The sequence below is a fragment of the Sporisorium graminicola genome, chromosome SGRAM_11, assembly GCF_005498985.1.
Source record: "Sporisorium graminicola strain CBS 10092 chromosome SGRAM_11, whole genome shotgun sequence".
NCBI lineage: Eukaryota > Fungi > Basidiomycota > Ustilaginomycetes > Ustilaginales > Ustilaginaceae > Sporisorium > Sporisorium graminicola.
Window position 1 is genome coordinate 525,813 of NC_043721.1, and position 18,143 is coordinate 543,955.

At 57.9% G+C, this 18,143-nt stretch overlaps 9 protein-coding genes across 9 annotated transcripts; 4 read left to right on the forward strand and 5 right to left on the reverse strand.

Annotated features, from left to right (window-relative positions):
- Nucleotides 1-111: 111 nt before the first annotated feature.
- On the reverse strand, nucleotides 112-1,650 carry EX895_001483 (uncharacterized protein; the record flags this gene model as incomplete). Its single annotated transcript, XM_029882082.1, has 1 exon — nucleotides 112-1,650. One exon carries the CDS (start codon nucleotides 1,648-1,650, stop codon nucleotides 112-114), a length of 1,539 nt encoding a protein of 512 aa, XP_029741683.1.
- Nucleotides 1,651-2,574: 924 nt separating this feature from the next.
- On the forward strand, nucleotides 2,575-3,231 carry EX895_001484 (uncharacterized protein; the record flags this gene model as incomplete). The annotated part of the gene is made up of 1 exon (XM_029882083.1): nucleotides 2,575-3,231. One exon carries the CDS (start codon nucleotides 2,575-2,577, stop codon nucleotides 3,229-3,231), a length of 657 nt encoding a protein of 218 aa, XP_029741684.1.
- Nucleotides 3,232-3,343: 112 nt separating this feature from the next.
- EX895_001485 (uncharacterized protein) lies at nucleotides 3,344-5,233 on the reverse strand (the record flags this gene model as incomplete). The annotated part of the gene is made up of 1 exon (XM_029882084.1): nucleotides 3,344-5,233. The coding sequence occupies one exon, from the start codon at nucleotides 5,231-5,233 to the stop codon at nucleotides 3,344-3,346; it is 1,890 nt and encodes a 629-aa protein (XP_029741685.1).
- Nucleotides 5,234-7,423: 2,190 nt separating this feature from the next.
- On the forward strand, nucleotides 7,424-9,055 carry EX895_001486 (uncharacterized protein; the record flags this gene model as incomplete). The annotated part of the gene is made up of 1 exon (XM_029882085.1): nucleotides 7,424-9,055. The coding sequence occupies one exon, from the start codon at nucleotides 7,424-7,426 to the stop codon at nucleotides 9,053-9,055; it is 1,632 nt and encodes a 543-aa protein (XP_029741686.1).
- Nucleotides 9,056-9,231: 176 nt separating this feature from the next.
- On the reverse strand, nucleotides 9,232-10,167 carry EX895_001487 (uncharacterized protein; the record flags this gene model as incomplete). Its single annotated transcript, XM_029882086.1, has 1 exon — nucleotides 9,232-10,167. One exon carries the CDS (start codon nucleotides 10,165-10,167, stop codon nucleotides 9,232-9,234), a length of 936 nt encoding a protein of 311 aa, XP_029741687.1.
- Nucleotides 10,168-10,425: 258 nt separating this feature from the next.
- EX895_001488 (uncharacterized protein) lies at nucleotides 10,426-11,818 on the forward strand (the record flags this gene model as incomplete). Its single annotated transcript, XM_029882087.1, has 2 exons — nucleotides 10,426-11,444; nucleotides 11,530-11,818. The coding sequence occupies 2 exons, from the start codon at nucleotides 10,426-10,428 to the stop codon at nucleotides 11,816-11,818; spliced, it is 1,308 nt and encodes a 435-aa protein (XP_029741688.1).
- Nucleotides 11,819-11,889: 71 nt separating this feature from the next.
- EX895_001489 (uncharacterized protein) lies at nucleotides 11,890-14,190 on the reverse strand (the record flags this gene model as incomplete). Its single annotated transcript, XM_029882088.1, has 1 exon — nucleotides 11,890-14,190. The coding sequence occupies one exon, from the start codon at nucleotides 14,188-14,190 to the stop codon at nucleotides 11,890-11,892; it is 2,301 nt and encodes a 766-aa protein (XP_029741689.1).
- A 376-nt stretch (nucleotides 14,191-14,566) lies between these two features.
- EX895_001490 (uncharacterized protein) lies at nucleotides 14,567-15,751 on the forward strand (the record flags this gene model as incomplete). Its single annotated transcript, XM_029882089.1, has 1 exon — nucleotides 14,567-15,751. The coding sequence occupies one exon, from the start codon at nucleotides 14,567-14,569 to the stop codon at nucleotides 15,749-15,751; it is 1,185 nt and encodes a 394-aa protein (XP_029741690.1).
- Nucleotides 15,752-16,003: 252 nt separating this feature from the next.
- Nucleotides 16,004-17,899, reverse strand: EX895_001491 (uncharacterized protein; the record flags this gene model as incomplete). The annotated part of the gene is made up of 1 exon (XM_029882090.1): nucleotides 16,004-17,899. The coding sequence occupies one exon, from the start codon at nucleotides 17,897-17,899 to the stop codon at nucleotides 16,004-16,006; it is 1,896 nt and encodes a 631-aa protein (XP_029741691.1).
- Between the last annotated feature and the right edge of the window lie 244 nt (nucleotides 17,900-18,143).

Consider the following 18,143-nt stretch of genomic DNA (forward strand, 5'->3'; position numbering starts at 1 on the left):
TCAGCGACACGATCAGTCCTCAGGAGCGAGCGAACAGGGCTACACGCGGTGCGAAGAGTCTTATTTTGAGAGCCGAACCGAGTACACCAAGAAAGGGAACGAGACCATGCATCAAACGTAGTGGAACGGCGTAGGGGCGCCCTTCTGACAAGTAATGCCCTTGGTCTGAGTAAATTCTCTGACGCCCTCAACACCGTTGAACCTGCCGTAGCCGCTGTGTTTCCAGCCGCCGTGGGGCATGGAGGGGTCGTCGTGGACGCTCTGGCTGTTGATGTGGACCTGGCCAGATTCGATCTGGTCGGCGAGCTCCAGACCCAGGACTTGGTCGCGCGTGTAGATGCTGGCGGCCAGGCCGTAGTCGGGCGTGTTGGCGATCTCGACAGCCTCGGCGGGCGAGGTGAAGGTGATGATCGACAGGACGGGGCCGAAGGTTTCTTCTGTGTAGATCTTCATGCTCTTGTCGACGGGGGAGAGGATGATGGGCTGCACGAGCGCGCCATCGAACCCTGCCTCTCCCACAACCACCTTTGCGCCCTTGGAAGTCGCATCCTTGTACAGCACCTGCAAGCGGTCCGCCGAGGCTGCAGTGAACAGCGAGCGCAGCGCATGCCTGTCCTCCATCCCCTGCGCCAACTTAGCTGTAAACACCTCGCGGTGTTGGCTAAACAGCGTCTGCAACGTCTGTGTGAGCTTGTCCGCAACATTGGCGTGCACGAGCACATTGTTCACCGCCATGCAGATCTGGTTGCTGTTCAAGTAGCCTCCAAACAGGATGCCGTTGGCGGCCAGGTCCAGGTCGGCGTCTTCGAGCACGATCAGCGGTGCCTTGCCGCCAAGCTCGAGTACAACGGGTTTGAGATACTTGGCGGCGGTGGCGGCAATGATGCGTCCAACGCGGGTGGAGCCGGTGAAGTTGAGCTTGCGAACGCGGGGGTGGGCGATGAGCGCTTCGGTGACTTCGGGAGCGTGTTGTGGGTCGACGTGTACGACGTTGAGCACGCCCTTGGGAAGTCCGGCGTCGATAAGAATCTGTGCCACGCTGAGATGCACACGCGGGGCAAACTCAGACGTCTTGAGAATGGCGGTGTTTCCCGCTGCGATCGCGTACAGCACCGACCTCAGCCCGAGAATAAAGGGCGCATTCCAAGGTGCGATACCCAGCACGACGCCGAAGGGCTCGCGCTTGACAATCTTCATGGCGCCGTCTGCCCCGGGAGGCAGAACCTCGCTCTTTAGAGCGTGGGTCATGCTTTCGGCAGCCGACTGGAGGTGGCCCGTGGCGAGGACGGCGAGCTCGAAGCCTGCCATTCCGCGAGAGAGCACGGTCTCGGCCATGGTGTTGGCGGCGTACTCGGGAATACGCTCGTTGAGGAGGGCGCATGCTTTGAGGAGGATTTCGCGTCGACGTGCGACAGGGGTTGCCTTCCAACCGGGGAAGGCGGCGTGTGAGGACTCGACGACGCGGGAGACGTCCGCGGCGGAGATGCTGTGCACTTTGTGCGTCACATCGCGAGGCGCGGAGGAGGGCTGATCGGTGCGATAAACGGCGTAGGTGTTGGCAGGGGCGAAGGGGGCATTGTCGATGATACAGGGGAGGGGAGACTGGTTGATGAAGTTGGGTGGCGAGGTGTCGCCGTTGGTGGAAGACATTGTTGCGAAAGGCGACACTTGAGCAAAGATGAAAGCGAAAAGAGAAAGAGCGGGACGATGATGGTGTTAAGAGAGGAGGCAAGGACCAGCGTTCGGTTATATAAACGAAGAGCCAATAAGACACAGTACGAGTAAGTGACAGTCAGCCAATTTGCCGTTCGCTGCACGGACGTTGCGGGGCTGGAACCGCTTGTCAGGATCTACCTCTTCTTCGAATGCTTACCCTTTGCCGCACGGGTCCATTGAAGGTCCTTGTCAGCCCTCGTTCTCGCGCTTGCTCTTTCTCACGGCAAAGGAGTCGACGACGGTCAAATGACCCAGCCTTCACATATGCAAGGTTGCTACCAACCCGCTAACAAAGATCAGCCAGTGTGGCGTCTGCCTCTCTTCGGCTTGTCTGCTGCGTCCCACCGTAGGCTTGTGCCTTCATTGCGACAACGGACGTATGCTGTTCAGTGAGTCGTTTGCATCGCTTGTGTTGTTTGCTACCATGTGGGACAGTTGCCCCGCCAAGCCCACTAAGAGAGAGTTGGTAGACTAGGAACGGAAAAGGAGGAACCAAAGCGACGCCGTGACTTCCGATGCTCGTGGCGCGCGAAATCCACGGAGCGAAAACAACGGTCTAACATTGAGTGAAGTTGCGAAAATGGAAGGCGACACGTGATTGACAGTGGAAAGCGGCGTTGCAACGACACGGCCGTAAAAATCGAGTGTTACTTTTTGGGCGAGGGGAGCGCGATATGCAGTGGTAGCAGAGCGGACCAAAAGGTGTTGATCTCGTCCAAAAAGTGTTGCTTTCGACATTTGCTACCATTCGACAGTACTGCCAACCACCACTCTCCAGGAACGGCTCAACAGACTGGGCATCTCATCGACCTTCACGGTAGCAAACAGCTGCAAACACACTTGCACAATACCACAATCATGGCGACGGCGCAGGCGACAGCAGCGACACGGACGCACCTGACCCTCAAAGGGTCCACGGCGCTCGTGCACGAGTTCTTCAACTATTCCGTCCAGTCCATCCTCTACCAACGCAGCATCTACCCCTCGGACGACTTCAAAACTGTCAAGAAGTACGGCCTTCAGATGCTCGTGACCACCGACGACGGGCTGATCGAATACCTCGAAACCGCCATGGCGCAGCTCAAAGTCTGGCTCGAACGCGGCGACGTTACGCGCCTGGTCGTCGTCATCGTCGAAAAGGACTCAGGCGAGACCCGCGAACGCTGGCAGTTCGATGTCGATGTCATCAACACCCCTCTCGCCTCCGAAGACTCCCCAGCCGCTGCCGCTCCGCAAGTCAAAAAGACAGACGCCCAGGTCCGCGCAGAAATCGCAGCAATCATCAAACAGATCACCGCCTCCTGCACCTTCCTCCCCGTCCTCGAGGAGCCCTGTGCCTTCCAGATCCTCGCATACACAAATCAGGACGCAGAAGCTCCCGCAGAGTGGATCGACTCGGATGCAAGACTCATCGCAGAAGGCCAGGCCGAACAGGTCCGCCTCCGAAGCTTTTCCACCCACGTTCACAGAGTCGACGCCATGGTCGCCTATCGAAGAGACGAAGATGACGAATGAAAGACACACCCCTACACCCACACAAAATTGCACAAGGGTTCGCAAGACACCAATGTGGTGCAAAACAAAGGCTGCCTGTGTAAATTGCATGTGCAGACCCAAAGTCAGGCGATCAATCCAGCTCATCCGGTTCGAGCGAAGGCTGACTCGTCGCTCCTCGTCCTCCTACTCTCCTTGCCTCAGCAGCACGCCTGAGCGTTTCACGCATCTCCTCCCTACTCGCCGGCTGCTCCTCAGCCGGCTCCGCGAAAAACTCTTCGCGATCGCTTACAATCGGCGGACTCGAAATGATGCTGTTCACCACCTCCCCCGTCGCGCCACCCATCCCCGAAGCCACAGGCGCCGTCGGATACACCGTCGACGTGACCGTGGTGCTCGTCGGCGGTTGCGGGTGGTACGTTGTTGTTGTGGCTTCCGGCGAGTCGCGTGGAATCTGCACCCCTTGGTCGGCGTTGCCGCTGCCAAAAAACGACGTGAATGGGTTGGGCGGTGATGGCCAACCGCCAGGAATCGGCCCTGATCCTGCTGCAGAAGCCGTCGGTGGCTGCTGTCCAGTACTTTCGCTGTCGTTGTGGCCGCTGGAAGCACTCTCTTCTTGAGGCTTGGCGATGCTGATCCTGCACACCGGACATGTGCCGTGCATCCTCAACCAAGGCACAAGGCAGTCGACGTGGAAGATATGGCCACACGGCATCGAAATGAGATCCTGCTGCTGCTCCTCGTCCTCGTCCTTCTCCTGCTCTCCCGTCTGTGCATCACCTGCCTCCGCAGGCGACGGCAAAAACTCGTCTTTGCACGTTGGACAATCCTGGTTTCTGGCCTTTTCGATCCTCTGCTTGTCATCGAGCGTGAACCTCTCGAGCTTGTCAATGACATCTTCTGTGGCAGGCGGAGGAGCTGTCGAGCCCTGCGTCTGCTCCATGAGCTGGCTGATTATGTCGTCCAAGCCCTGCTGGCCCAACACATAGTCGCCCCACTGACCACGAGGTCCACCTGCTCCACCTTGCGCACCCGCCGCGAGCAAGTCGAGCAGCGATCCGCCTTGCGCACCTGGCTCGCCAAACAGTCCCGTAAACAGATTGCGCAAAGCACCTAGCTCAGGAGGCAGGTCGTTGTTTGCACTGCCACGCATGCTGCCGCCTTGAGGACCGCCGGTATTGCGCCCAGTCGTGTCGTTGCTGGGAGACTGAGGTGGTTGATGATAGGTGCCTCGATTGTCATGATTGAAATGGCGACCGTCTGCAACCCCGCCCGCTCCGCCCATGCCATCATCATGAAAGTATGTGTCTTCCGAGTTGCGGTGGGTAGCATTGTCGTCGGTAGAGTCGGCACCACCGAATGCGAAACGAAGAAAGTTGGAAAGCGTAGGCGGGGCATTCAGGTCGTGCTGCCGCCTTTGGTCTACGTTTGGCTGCTCGGTAGCTCGCTGATAGTGGTCTCGATACGGATCGCCGCCACCCGAGCCATACTGAACGTTCCACTGCAAGCCAAAGGGTCCAAAAGAGGTGGAGCCGGACCGGTTGGTCGAGGAGGATCCTTGCTGATCGCGATCGGCCGCATCAGTGCTTCTATTCGACTGCTGCTGGTTTAAGAAGCCAGACGCATCTGGATCGCGTTGTGTGCCTGGAGTGGGGCCTGGAGCAGTGCCAGAAGTCAAGGCCATAAGCAAACTGTTCAAGGTCTGAGGAAGCGACCCTCCACCATGAATGGAGCCTGTACGGAATGCAAAGCCTGAGAACGGATCGCGGCTGCCAGGAAGAGCGAAAGGGTTGTCGGTTTCGTCGTCATAGTCATCATCCTGGTCGTCACCAGACTGGCCTGCAGAGTTCTGATCGATGATTTCGACGAATTGGCCGTTGCAGCGCGGGCAGGTGGGATCAGGGGTCATAAGAGGGCGGATCTCGATGCCGCACTCATGGCAGTAGGCCATCTGGTTGATGGAGCTGGAGCGTGGTGATGCGGAAGAGTCACCGCCACCACTATCAGCGGAAGGAGGATCCATGGTGACAGTAAGTCTCTAGGCGAGCTGTGCCGTGCAGCAGCGGTAACGTCAAGACGAACGCCGATGATGTTGTTCTTGGTTACCGAGATGGCGAGACCGCGCAGAGAAACGCGATTTGAGCTGGCGACGACAGCTTTGATCCGAAGGGCGGATTGGCGGAAGGATCAAAGGTAGATGCGAGGTGATGGATGGCTCAGTAAAGTCGGAAGGTAAGGTAGTTCGCAGATGTGATCCAGGTCGTAAGTCAGCTTTTTGGGTCAAAGCTCGAGCCGCTTTTCTCGACTGTGCGGGAAAGTGTGAGGCAAACCCGCATACAAGCAGTAAGTTGTTAACAGCAGCAGGCCACGTCGAAGTAGCACGACATCCGAAAGTGGAGGTCATTTTTCAATTTAAATAAAAATAAAGAAAACAGTAGAACAAGGTGTTCAGACGACAACGCTTGAGGCTGCGGTTCGAGCCAAGGATGTCGGCCCGGACGCCGGAACCTAGCGGGCCTTGACTGCAACTCGTTGATACCTCCTCCTCATGCGCTTTCACAATAAGAACTTTCACATTAGAATCAAGTGGGGACTGCGCAAGCAGGAGTAGACGATGCAAGCTCAGAAGTGAGACGATGATGTGCAGTGGTAATTGATCATTGGAGCGGCTACGTCTTGCGCTTCTTGGTCGGAGAGGCATCTAGGACTTGCGCTTCCGTGGTATCTGATTGACGTTGTTGTGATGTAGATCTCGCCGCAGGCCTTGCGAAGAATGAGCTGAGTTTTGTTTGCTTCTCGTCAAAAGCCCCTCTGCCTATCCCACCTTTCTGCGGTTTGACGTTTTCCAAGTGACGGATGTCGTTGGCACGGAACAGTTCTGTGACTGGTCTGCTCGGACCAGCTGAGCCTTGTTCGCGACACTGCACTTTGAGACAGAACATGCCCGTGTTCGCAGCAAAGGGTAAGAAGCCCGGCTGAGCCGGAACCTGTGTGCTAATGGTCGGAGGATGCGCCGATAAGAAGGAGGAAATCCACATGCCGTGCGAGACCAAGACAAGGTGCGGGATCGCTTGGTCTGATGCTGGTGACGACGAAGATGCGAGAGCAGTGGCAGCATTGAGCCACTCGAGCCCTACTTTCAAGACCCTTGTTGAGAAATCGGTACGGGATTCTCCACTGCCATGGCCCTTGGGATAGCCCGCTACGTGAACACCGCCTCGGGTCGACTCTTTCCACCCAAAGTCCTTTTCTGCCAAGCCAGGATCGACAATCAGCGCTAGACCGGACTACGAGTGTCGATCTGTGGCGACTTGTAGCCTCGATGATGATCCTTCGGAACTGATATCTTCAAAGACACCAGCACTCTCGCCATCGGTGCTGATGCACGCACGGTGTATCGCCTCGGCTGTTTTGCGAGCCCTTCCTATAGGGCTGCATATGATGAGTGACGGCGGTGGTAGATCAAGTCTGGCTACCGATGGCTGTTTGGGCAGAGATGCGTCTGCATTGGCGATGAGCGTGGTGGCCCAGGTACGAGCCAGCGCATCGATCTGTGCCTGGCCATGGACCGTCACGGGCGAATCGGTAACACCTTGAAGTAAGCGGTTGAGGTTGCCTGTAGTTTCGGCATGTCGAACAAGTGTCAGGATGGCATGTTGCTGCATACCCGCATGAACGAGTCGGTAGCTCCTTGGTCCTCAATGACCTGTTAACTGTGGTTGCAGCGATGAACAGCGGGATTGTAGGTGGCGTCGATGGCGGCCAAAAAGAGCTGCAGCCTCATGCACAAGTCTGAAGAGCCGGCCAAAACAGCTTGAATCCTGCCGGTGCAAGTCGAAACCGGCCTAACAGTTGCTGCGCTGCGAAAAAAGCAAAGCTCTGCAGCGACGCTCGACGCACAACGCACGACGCGACCTAAATTTTCTTGACTCGACCGCATTCAAGATTTGACTTTTTTTCGCAGTTCCATCAAAAAAATTTGGAAGACGCAGCAAGAAGGCTTTGACGGTTCGGATAAGGAAAGAGAGAGGCACGAGACCCTACTTACAGGACTTCGAGCTGGCTCGCTCCTTCTTGCTTCTCTTCTTCTTGGACATAGTCCGTCCCATCCTCTTCTGCTTGCTTCTGTCTTTGCACGAAGCTCGATAGAACATCTTTTTGCTGGCCTTACCCTACCCTCATAGACCACCACCAAACCCCCAGGTCGCCCACCATGTCTGAAGCCATTCACTCGCAGTACGATTCGATCCTCATCCTCGATTTCGGATCGCAGTACTCGCACCTCATCACGCGACGATGCCGTGAACTCAACGTCTACTGTGAGATGCTCCCCTGCACCCAGAAGATCAAGGACCTCGACTGGAAGCCCAAGGGAATCATCCTTTCCGGCTCGCCCTACTCGGTTTACGACGAGGTGGCCCCCCGTGTCGACCCGGACGTCTTCACCGCCGGTGTGCCCGTGCTCGGAATCTGTTACGGCCTGCAGGAGATCGCTTGGAACCACGGCGGCAAGGTGGACCCTCACGACAAGCGCGAGTATGGTCACGCTATGGTCGAGGTGGTCAAGACCGGTGTGCCCCACGTGGATGCGCTGTTCAAGAACTGGGAGGGTAGTGTGCAGGTCTGGATGTCGCACGGCGACCAGCTTTCCAAGGCCCCCGAGGACTTTGTTGTCATCGGCCAGACACCCAGCGCCCCCTTTGCCGCCATGGCACACAAGTCCAAGCCTATCTTCGGTGTTCAATTCCACCCGGAGGTCACTCACTCGGTGCGTGGCGTCGAACTGTTCGACAGCTTTGTCGACATCTGCGCTTGCCGCCGCGACTGGACCATGGAGACGTTCATCGACAAGGAGATCAAGCGTATCCGCGAGATTGTCGGCCCGAAAGGTCAGGTGCTCGGCGCCATCTCCGGTGGTGTCGACTCGTCCGTCGCCGCCAAGCTCATGCACGAAGCCATCGGCGACCGCTTCCACGCCGTCATGGTCGACAACGGCGTGCTGCGCACCAACGAGGCCGCCCAGGTCTACGAGATGCTTTCCAAGGACCTCGGCGTCAACTTGACGGTTGTTGACGCATCCGAGCAGTTCCTGTCCAAGCTCAAGGACGTCGAGGACCCGGAACAGAAGCGCAAGATCATCGGCAACACTTTTATTCACGTCTTTGAAGCCGAGGTGGCCAAGCTTGAGAAGCAGGCCGAGGACGAGGAGGCGGCTGCGCTGGCTGCGGGCAAGCCGCAGGAGGCCAAGGGCAAGTTCGAGTACCTGCTGCAAGGAACGCTCTACCCGGACGTGATCGAGAGCATCTCGTTCAAAGGTCCCTCGGCAACCATCAAGACACACCACAACGTCGGCGGTCTGTTGGAGGATATGAAGCTCAAGCTCATCGAGCCGCTGCGCGAGCTGTTCAAGGACGAGGTGCGTGCGCTGGGCCGACTCTTGGGCATCCCGGCTCACCTGGTCGGGCGTCACCCTTTCCCCGGTCCCGGTCTGGCCATCCGCATCTTGGGACCCGTGACCAAGGAACAGGTCAAGATCCTCCAGCACGCGGACAGCATCTACATCGAGGAGATCCGCGCGGCAGGGCTGTACGACCAGATCTCGCAGGCGTTTGCCGTGCTTCTCCCTGTGCGCGCCGTGGGTGTGCAGGGCGACAAGAGGACGTACGACCAGGTCATCGCCCTGCGTGCTGCCGCGACGACCGACTTTATGACGGCTACGTGGTACCCCTTCCCCGCCGAGTTCCTGTCCAAGGTGTCCAACAGGATCACCAACGAGGTGCAGGGCGTCAACAGGGTGGTGCTCGACATCTCGAGCAAGCCGCCCGCGACCATCGAGTGGTTGTAGACGTGTGCGTATGCTCAAGGAGGTGCGCCGCGATTCTTATAATTTGTTCCTTTCTGTCTGTCTTCGAAACGAATAGATCGGTTGTTATTGTTCACTTCGTTGATGTTGTTCTGTGTGTGAGGCAAATTTGAATGTAGTTTGGTTACGTCTGGCATGCTCTGAGGGCAGGGTACAGGCTACGACTTGTTCCGGAAAGCCTCAAATGACAAGACAGCCGCCGAGCCGCCTCTCTGCCACTCGACGTCCTGCAACCTCCTCGCGATTGTGTCGACCTTCTCTCCCCCGTCCTCTCCTTCCTCGCCTGGCGCCGCTTCTGTACACAAAAACTTCTCGATATGCTGCAGCATCAACTCGCGCTTCTCATCCTCCTTCGGATTGAGCCCCTTGATGTACTTCCGGCCGCCTGCCTTGGTGGTGACCACGACATTGATGCGCGCGCCCTTGAGCATTTCCTTTTTGGCCTTGCCCAATTTGTGCGCAAGATCGTTGTGGCTGACGCTCCACGTGAGTTGCACCTCCTTGCTCGAGCTGCCTGCCGCAGCTTGTGAAGAGGGGGTGGACGGGTCAGAGGCTTTGCGTTTGAGGTTGCGCAGCCGGTCGAACTCCTCTTTTTTGTCGATCAGTTTGCAGATCGCGTATTGAACGAGCACGGCTGGGTCGACGGGGGAGGGTGAGGCGGGATCATAGGAGACAGTGGCACGGGAGGCCTGCGCGGGCGCGACTTGCTGGAGGAAGAATTTGGAGCGGTCTAGCTTGGCCAGGATCTGCTTGGTGTTGAAGGGCCCTGCGAGGGAGCCAGTTTTGGGGTCGACGAGGCGGACGTATTCCGAAGTGCGCAGGATGGCTTCATCGCGGATTGGGCCCTTTGAGGGTGGCGCTTCAGTGGAAGAAGACGTGGAAGGAGTTGTAGAGGAAGAGGAAGGAGAGGAGGATGCCGGAGCGCGGAGCGTGTGGGGAGTGGACGAGAAGTGCTGTTGGTTGGGTTGCGAACGACAACACGCAACTCTTTGTGCTGATGCGGATATTGGAGCGGCCACGATCAACGATCGAGCTGAGGCATGGCTTCGTAGTGCTGCTCTGAGCGATCCGACTGTGTGTTGTGATGGCCTCATTCTTGTGGTCAAGGTGCGGTGTAGTGGTGGTCAGATTGAGGCAATGTTCGAATCACTTTGAAGCAGAAGCTTCTTCTTGTCGGAAGTCGGACATTTTTTCGCGAATAGATTCAACAGCAGCAGCGACGTAACAGTATTAAGCTTTTGCCCGAGACGCGTCGCAGCCAAAAAGAAAAGACCAACACAAAAGCAACAAGGTCGTACAACACAACTCTCCTCTCCTTCACTATCATCACCATCACCCTCTATCATAACGCAATGTCGCGGCCGACATCATCTCGATCTTCCCCAGCAGCTTCCACAACTTCGGCAGCGGACATGCACTTCCCGGACCCACCACGGGCAACAGTCTCCGCAGTCGTGTTCTCGCCCACCCCTACCTCGGCCACCTCCACCACCACTGATGTCCTCGCCTCCAGCTGGGATCACCACGTTCATCACTACCGCATTGATCATGCTTCAGTCGCTTCCACATCGTCTGCCGAGTCTAAAGCAATCCGCAAAGTCCAAACGTTCGCCCACGAGGCGCCCGTACTGGACGTATGCTTCATGACCGACACTCTGGCTGCGTCCGCTAGCGTAGATCGACGCATTCGGCTGCTCGATCTGGCAACGGGCAAGACGCTGATTCTGGGCAAACACGACGACTCGGTGCTCAAGTTGCGGTGGTGCCCCTTTACTCAAATGCTGATCTCGGGCGGCGCGGACCGCAGCGTGTGCTTTTGGGACGTGGCTCTGCACAACAAAGGCAACAATAGCAGCGCAGCGGGGCTGTTGAAGCGCCTCGACATGCCGGATAAGGTCATCTGCTTGGACGTCTCCCCGCCCTTTCCCGCCGCTGGAACAGAATCGATCTACTCAGCATCGACACCAGGAAAGCCGCATGCACGGGACAGCACCCCGCGACTCGTCGTAGGCATGGCTGGCCGACACGTGTACGTCTACGATCTGGTCCCGCTGCGCTCTGCGATCGATCGCGAGAGAGCAGGGCAGCACGTTGCAGCGCGCGATTGGGAGCCGGATCAGAGAAGGGAGTCGTCGCTCAAGTTCATGGCAAGGGACGTGAGGTGTATGCCCGCGGGCGACGGCTATGCGACATCGAGCATCGAGGGCAGGATCGCGGTCGAGTTCTTTGATCCGAGTTCCAAGGTTCAGGCGCTAAAGTATGCGTTCAAGTGTCATCGGCAGACGGTTACGGATGATATGCAAGCTGACGAGGAGATGGACAAGCCGTACGACGTGGTCTATCCGGTTCATGCAGTTGCTTTTCACCCCAAGTACGTCTCTCCTTTCTATTCCCTTGTTCCCGACTGAAGTGTACAAAACTGACCTCATCTTCTCGCTTCCTCTCATGCGGCGCAGACACGGGACATTCGCCAGTCTCGGCGGCGACGCAGTGGTCAGCGTCTGGGATGCTGCCGCCAAGAAACGCATTCGCCAGTATCCCAAATTCGACGCACCCATCACAGCAGGTAGCTTCGATGCCTCAGGAACGCTGCTCTGCATCGCCACGGGCAGCGACAGCACAGAGCCAACAACGGATGCGAAAACGAGCTTGATATTGAAACACAACGCTTGGGAAGAGTGTAAGCCCAAACTCAAGAGCAGCAGCACCAGCACCAGCTCCAAGTCAAGCTCGAGTAGAAAGTAGACCCTGCACGGCACGAATATACCTCCTCGATACACCAGCGGCTAAGGAAGGACACCTAAGGGTTGCGTGAACTATTGTGCGGCAGAACCGGATTCAGCGAGGGAAGCAGCCTTGAGGCTCTGCGTAAACATGCTGAGCAAAAACGCCTCGTCCTCGAGCCCTACGCTGACCCTGACCAGGCCGCGCTCTACGCCGTACTGAGCCGCCCAGTCGAGTTCGCCGTAGTGGGCGAGGATGGTGTAGGGGCACGCGAGAGTGAGGTTGGTGCCCAGACTAGGGCCCTTTGCGCACTGGAGCGTGTCGTAGAAGGCCGAGCTGGCGGCCTCGCTGTGGAAGGTCACGGAGAACAGGCCGCCGTAGCCGCCCTGTCCATCGTCATCCGCAGACGCATCCATGTGGCCCAGGGTGGTGAAGGCCTTCTTACGGCGTGCGATGTCATAGTTCTCGCGCGTCTGGTACTTGGGGTAGTACAGGTCCTTGACCACACCCGGGTAGGCGCCGAGGCCGAGCTTTTCGCGCCAGAGCATCTGCGTGACTGCACGGGTGTTGCTGTCGATACGCACGATGCGCCGGATAAAGTCGCGCGAGTTGCGTTCCATGTAGACGGCATCTTCGTCGAAGTACGTGTCCTCGTAGTGCGCCTGCAGCGTCTCGCGCAGGGTGCGGTAGTGTGGACCATGTGGGTTGAGCACCAGGCTGCCACCCATGACATTGGCGTCGCCCGAAAAGACTTTGGTCAGCGAGCTGACGAGCATGTCGGCATAGGGCAGCACTTCGACATTGACAAAGTTGCCGATCGTCTCGTCGATGCACACCAGCAAGTTGTACCGGTCTGCGAGCTCGCGGATGCGCGGCAGGTTGGGAGATCGCAGCAACGGATTCGATGGAAATTCGCAGAACAGCGAGAGGATGGGTGTCGAAGTGGACGAGTGGGCTTGGAGCAGCTGCTCGAGGGAGCTGAGATCGTCGTCGACGCCGAGACCGTAAAAGTGGCAGCCGGGACCGAACTTCTCAAGGATCTTGAGTGTGTCGGTATACGGGAAGCCGAAGCAGATGCTTTTGCCGACCTGGCGCTCAGACGTGCTACCGTTCAACAGCTTAGGAGCGGCACGCATAGCGACCTGATGAGCGTGGAAGATGGCGCTCATTCCACAAGGAAAGAGGAAAACGTCGTCCTCCGTTACGCCAGTGCCCGTTCTACCGGTCTCACCGACCTGGTCGCCAGGAGCTTTGGTGGCCGACTCTTCGCTGCGATCCGACAGCAGGGTGCCCGCGATTCGGCGACGCAGAGCGAGTTTCGCAGACGCGGCCGACGAAAGCGGGAGGTTGCGCCCGTACCGTTCCTCGACGTAAGTGACAAGGTCATCTCCCTGTTCGAGCGGCGTAGCAGAGGCGGAGGAGGAACGCGCAGTGGTGGCGGCATGGACGCCAGAGCGGCTCGAGACGCTTGCAGAGAGGGCTGAAGACACGGCGTCGTCGGTGTCTGCGGTAGAAGGGCGCTGCAGGATGCCACTGCTGGAAGGCGTCTGAGGCAGACTAGAGGTGGGCGAAGGCGTGGAAGCGTTGTTGGCAAGGACTCCAGAAGCAGCGCTGTTGGTGCGTGTGTAGCGGTTGTAGAAGCGCTTGCCTGCCGACGCTGTCGATGAGGGCTTCTTGTAGATGTCGTCTTGCGACGCTCCGTTGGCAGTGGGGGAAGCAGCATCATTGGCAGAGGCCTCAGCCTTTGCCGCCACCTCCTGCTCGGCGCTCTTGGACTGTTCGAGTAGCGAAAGGCATCGTTCGGCCTGCCTGCTCGAGATGCCATCGCCCGTGTGTTGCCAGTAGCTCTTTGCCAGTGGGAATACGTCCTGGGGGAAGAAGACGATGAAGATGTAGTGAGCCGTGGTGCTCGAAGCTTGAAAATGAGTAGCATCCAACTGATCAGAAACGTGTTCAGCCGTGCTCGAGCTGGCCCCGCCTGCTCCTGTGCCGGCAGCGCTGGGGACCGAATGCTCGAGCATCGAGAAGCGCACGATGCGGATCGGAAGCGGAGTAGCACTTGCCGACTGAGCGCGCATAAAGTCTCGGCATCGTTCAGCAATCTTAGCAGAGGGGAAGAGAATGCATGCCTCATTGGGTTTGGCGAACTTCTTGCAAAGCAAGCTGGCGAGGCGCTGAATGGTTCGATGAATGAAGAAACGAGGGTAGCCCGTTTCCATGGAATTGGTGAGCCGACCCTCTTCGTAGTCAATGTTGTCGCTCCAAAGAGGCAGCGAGACCGACACGGCGTGCGGAAGGTTGGCGGGGATCGATGTGCCGACCGCGTAGTCCTTTTTGCACGCCTCTGCGCCGATGGAGGGCACCGGTGGCGCGGGAAGCGGTGCGGACTGCATCGTGAAGGATCGCCCGTCGATGTGTGTAAGAGGTGATGTTGGGGGTGAGTGGTAGAGGGAGACTGTGGCGTCAAAAGGGCAGGATCGCATTGGCTCACTCCGCAACAGCAACTCTTCTCGGGGTAAAGCCGAGCAAAAGAAACAGCACAGCACAGCGCAGTCTCGTTTGCAAAATGACTCATCGGAAGAAAGCGCTTTTCTTCTTATCATGCGGCGAGCGATTTTTTACCTTTGTTATGTCGGCAAACATTTACAGCCCCCACTGATAGAAGAGCTTGTGGAGCGGAGTTAAAGAGTCGAATTTGGATTACCGAGTCACTTTCTTGTTCGCCACCACCACCACCACCACCGTCACCATCTGCGACACTTCTACAAGATGCTAGCCGTACAGCAACCGCCACCACCAGCACTTGTCTCCACAGCGCTGCCGGTCGAATCGATTGCACGTGCACTGCCGGACCAGGTGCCCGAAAACGCACCCGCCCACTGCCCGGGCACCGAGTCCGAGCAAGCGGGCAAAGCAGACGCCTGCGCTGGCTGCCCTAACCAAGATGCGTGTGCTTCCGCGCCCAAAGGACCCGACCCAGATCTGCCAGTGATCAAGGAGCGCATGTCGAGGATCAAACACAAGATCCTCATCATGTCTGGCAAAGGTGGCGTGGGCAAGAGCACTTTTACTGCGCAACTGGGGTGGGCGTTCAGCTCGAGATTCTCGGGGCATTTCGACTATGATGCAGCAGAAACAGCGGAGGAAGCCGAACAAGAGGAGGTCAAGCATGCACCGGCAGAATCGGATGCGGAAGCAGCGGTAGAGAAGCAAGTGGCTATCATGGACATCGACATTTGCGGGCCCTCGATCCCCACCATTCTCGGCTTGGCCGGACAAAGCATTCACTCGACCTCGCAAGGTTGGTCGCCCGTCTATGTCTCGGACAACCTTTGTGCGATGAGTATTGGCTTCCTGCTGCCCTCGGCCTCATCCGCCGTTATCTGGAGAGGTCCCAAGAAGAACGGTCTCATCAAGCAGTTTCTCAAAGACGTTGATTGGACCGCTGGTCTCGAAGACGAAGAAGAAGAAGACCAACTACGCGATCAAACAAACGCTACAGCTGACGCAGCACCGCTGATCGACTACATGCTCATCGACACTCCACCCGGTACATCGGACGAACATCTCTCGATCGTGTCGTACCTCAAGGAGTCCGGCATCACGGGCGCGATCCTGCTCACCACGCCGCAAGAAGTCTCGCTGCAAGACGTACGCAAGGAAATTTCGTTCTGTCGCAAGATGAACGTGCCCATCTTGGGCGTGGTTGAGAATATGGCCGGGTTCGTGTGCCCGAGCTGCACTGGGTATAGCGAGATCTTCTACCCGAGCACGGGCGGTGCGCGCGCGCTGTGCGACGAGCTCGGGCTGAACTTTTTGGGCTCCATCCCGTTGGATCCGAGGATTGGCAAGAGCTGCGATTTGGGTGTCAGCTTTACAGACGAGTACCCGGACAGCCCGGCGACCACGGCGTATCTCGAGGTGATTGAGAGAGTGCGCAAACTCGTCGATTAAGGGGATTAGAGCTCATTCGTTCTTCAGACGCGGGATTGGGTTGTACTTGTATCTTTGTTCATTCGCAATCGATGTTTTGCATTGCATTTTGTACAGAAACGGTCTGGGTTTCATCTGTCTTGTCTGCCTTCACTCGTGACGTTGCGAGCTTCCTTGAGTCGAGAGTGTGATTCCTGGGTGCACAGATGCAAGGATGCATCTTTTCTAAGAACAGATCCTTCACCACACCCTCGGTGTAGCACACTCCGAAACCTACAAAGCCGACTTTTTCGACGGGGGACCGCCCTCGTCCTGTCCGTCTTCCGCCTTGCCCAGCACCTGTTCCTCTTCCTTGCCCACCTCATCGATCCCAGACTTCCTCTTCCTTCCACCGGCAGTGGCTAGCAACGACGGCGTGGCGGTGCGACTGGCACTGCGCCTCTTGACGCCCACACTGGCGGTGCGTCGATCTCCAGTGACGCTATCCGTGAGACTCTTGGCAGAATAGTGACAGCTGGCGTGGTAGTACACGACTCCGCCCACGGCGCCGTCTGCCTGTGTACCCTCGACCTTGATGGCATTCACCCAGATCCACTCCTCTTCGTCTTCGCTCCACTGCGACTTGAACGCCTCCTTGCAGATGGGACACGGCTTGCTCGCCAGCTCGGCATCGGTCGGCGCAACGACAAAGGACTTTGCGAATTTCTCCTTGAGCGCTTTCTCCTGCGCTGCGGACAGACCGGCCTTGCCATCTCTCTCCCCACCGGCACCGCCACTTGCAGCACCACCTTTGGAGGCGGGTGCGGCATCGTCAAAGCCTCCACGGATGAAGCTCTCCAGCCGATCGAACCAAGAGCGCGACTGCCCGCGCGCTGCCGAGTCTTTCGCCCTTCGGTTCTGCGTAAAGTGCCAGTCGAGGTGGTCGTCCATGCGCCCCTGGCCCTTGTTGCCCGTCGGATAGCGGTTGGCACACTGCCGACACTGAAGCGGCAAGTGCTTGTGCAAGATGAGTTCGTACGATGCTGCTGGTTCGCGGTTGAAATCTGGCCCGGAGGTTTTGATGTCGAGCGCGAGGATAGCGGCGATGTAGTCTTCGTCCTGGTCGCGTTCTACCGCGGGTGGAGGAGTTGCTGCTGCTGTGGAGGGTGTTGATGAGCCAGGCAAGAGACCCGCTTGCATGAGAGAGGCGATCAGCGACGAGGCCGCGTTGTTCGGGGCGCCATTCGACGCGGGTGCTGTGAGGGCGGAAAGGTTGGCAAGCGCCCCGGAGAGGTCTTGTGGCACCGCTGCTGCCGGTGCAGGTGCCGGTGTTGGTGCGCTGATCTGCGGGGGAAGAGGCTGGCCGTGCATGGCCGCAGCGTGACCGCTTGGATTAGACCGCTGTGCAGCCGCTGAGAGGCTGTCGAGCTGAGCGTGGATCTGCGCCATCTCTTCAGTGGAAAGATCAGCGGTGAGGATGACCTGCTTGAGCTGAGCCAGCGAGTCGACGCGTTCGTGCAGAGACTGGTCGGAAGGGTTGGCGGCCAAAGATTGGCCATCGACAGCAAGGAGCTTGTCGATGTTTTCGATGGCTTTCGATTTGGACCGGGCTGCATTCGCCCTGGGATCCGTCACAGCTGCTGCAGCGGGAGCAGCATGCGGTTGAGGCATGCCCTGACTGCCAAACAGTGCCCGTTCAATACTCCACTGGGCATTGTCTCCGAACAAGGCACGCGCACCGGGTCCAGCCGTCTTCCACGTCGCCAGTAGCTCCTCCATGCGCAGCTTTGTCGGCTGATCCACGAGACGATACGATTCGAGAAAGATGGGCACAATGCGGGCCGACCAGAGCTGCGTGTATGGATGACCGATGTTTTTCGAGATGGAGTCGAGCGTGTAGAGCGCAGGCAGGCGGATCGAGGGATGCGATTGCATGATGTGGTCGTCGATCGCTTTGGCTACCACGGCCGACATGCGAGCGGCATGGTCGTGGGCAATGACGGTGAGGTTGGTGATGATGGGTTTCGAGTTGAACGTGAGCGCCTTGAGGTGCGAATTGTACATGGACGCAAAAGCTGCCGGATCGGTGCTAATGTCGGGGAGGGCGGACGGAGGTTGCTGTGGCGGGTAGCCATACTGCGGAGGAGCAGGAGGAGGTGCGCCAAACCCTGGCTGAGGAGCACCGTACATGTCTCAATACGGTTGCCTTTCAACGCAAAGGCAGAGACGGCAACGATAAGAAGACCAGCCACAAATTCGAAGACCGGAGTTAGGATTGGAATGAGGACGAGTACGTAGCAACGATCCGAATCAACCAAGGGAAGCAAGATTGATGACGATGATGCTGTATATTCGCTCGTCTCTCTCAGATGCCCAAGATACAACCCAGTGGCACCAGAAGCACAGGATCACGACAAGGAACAAAATGCAATTC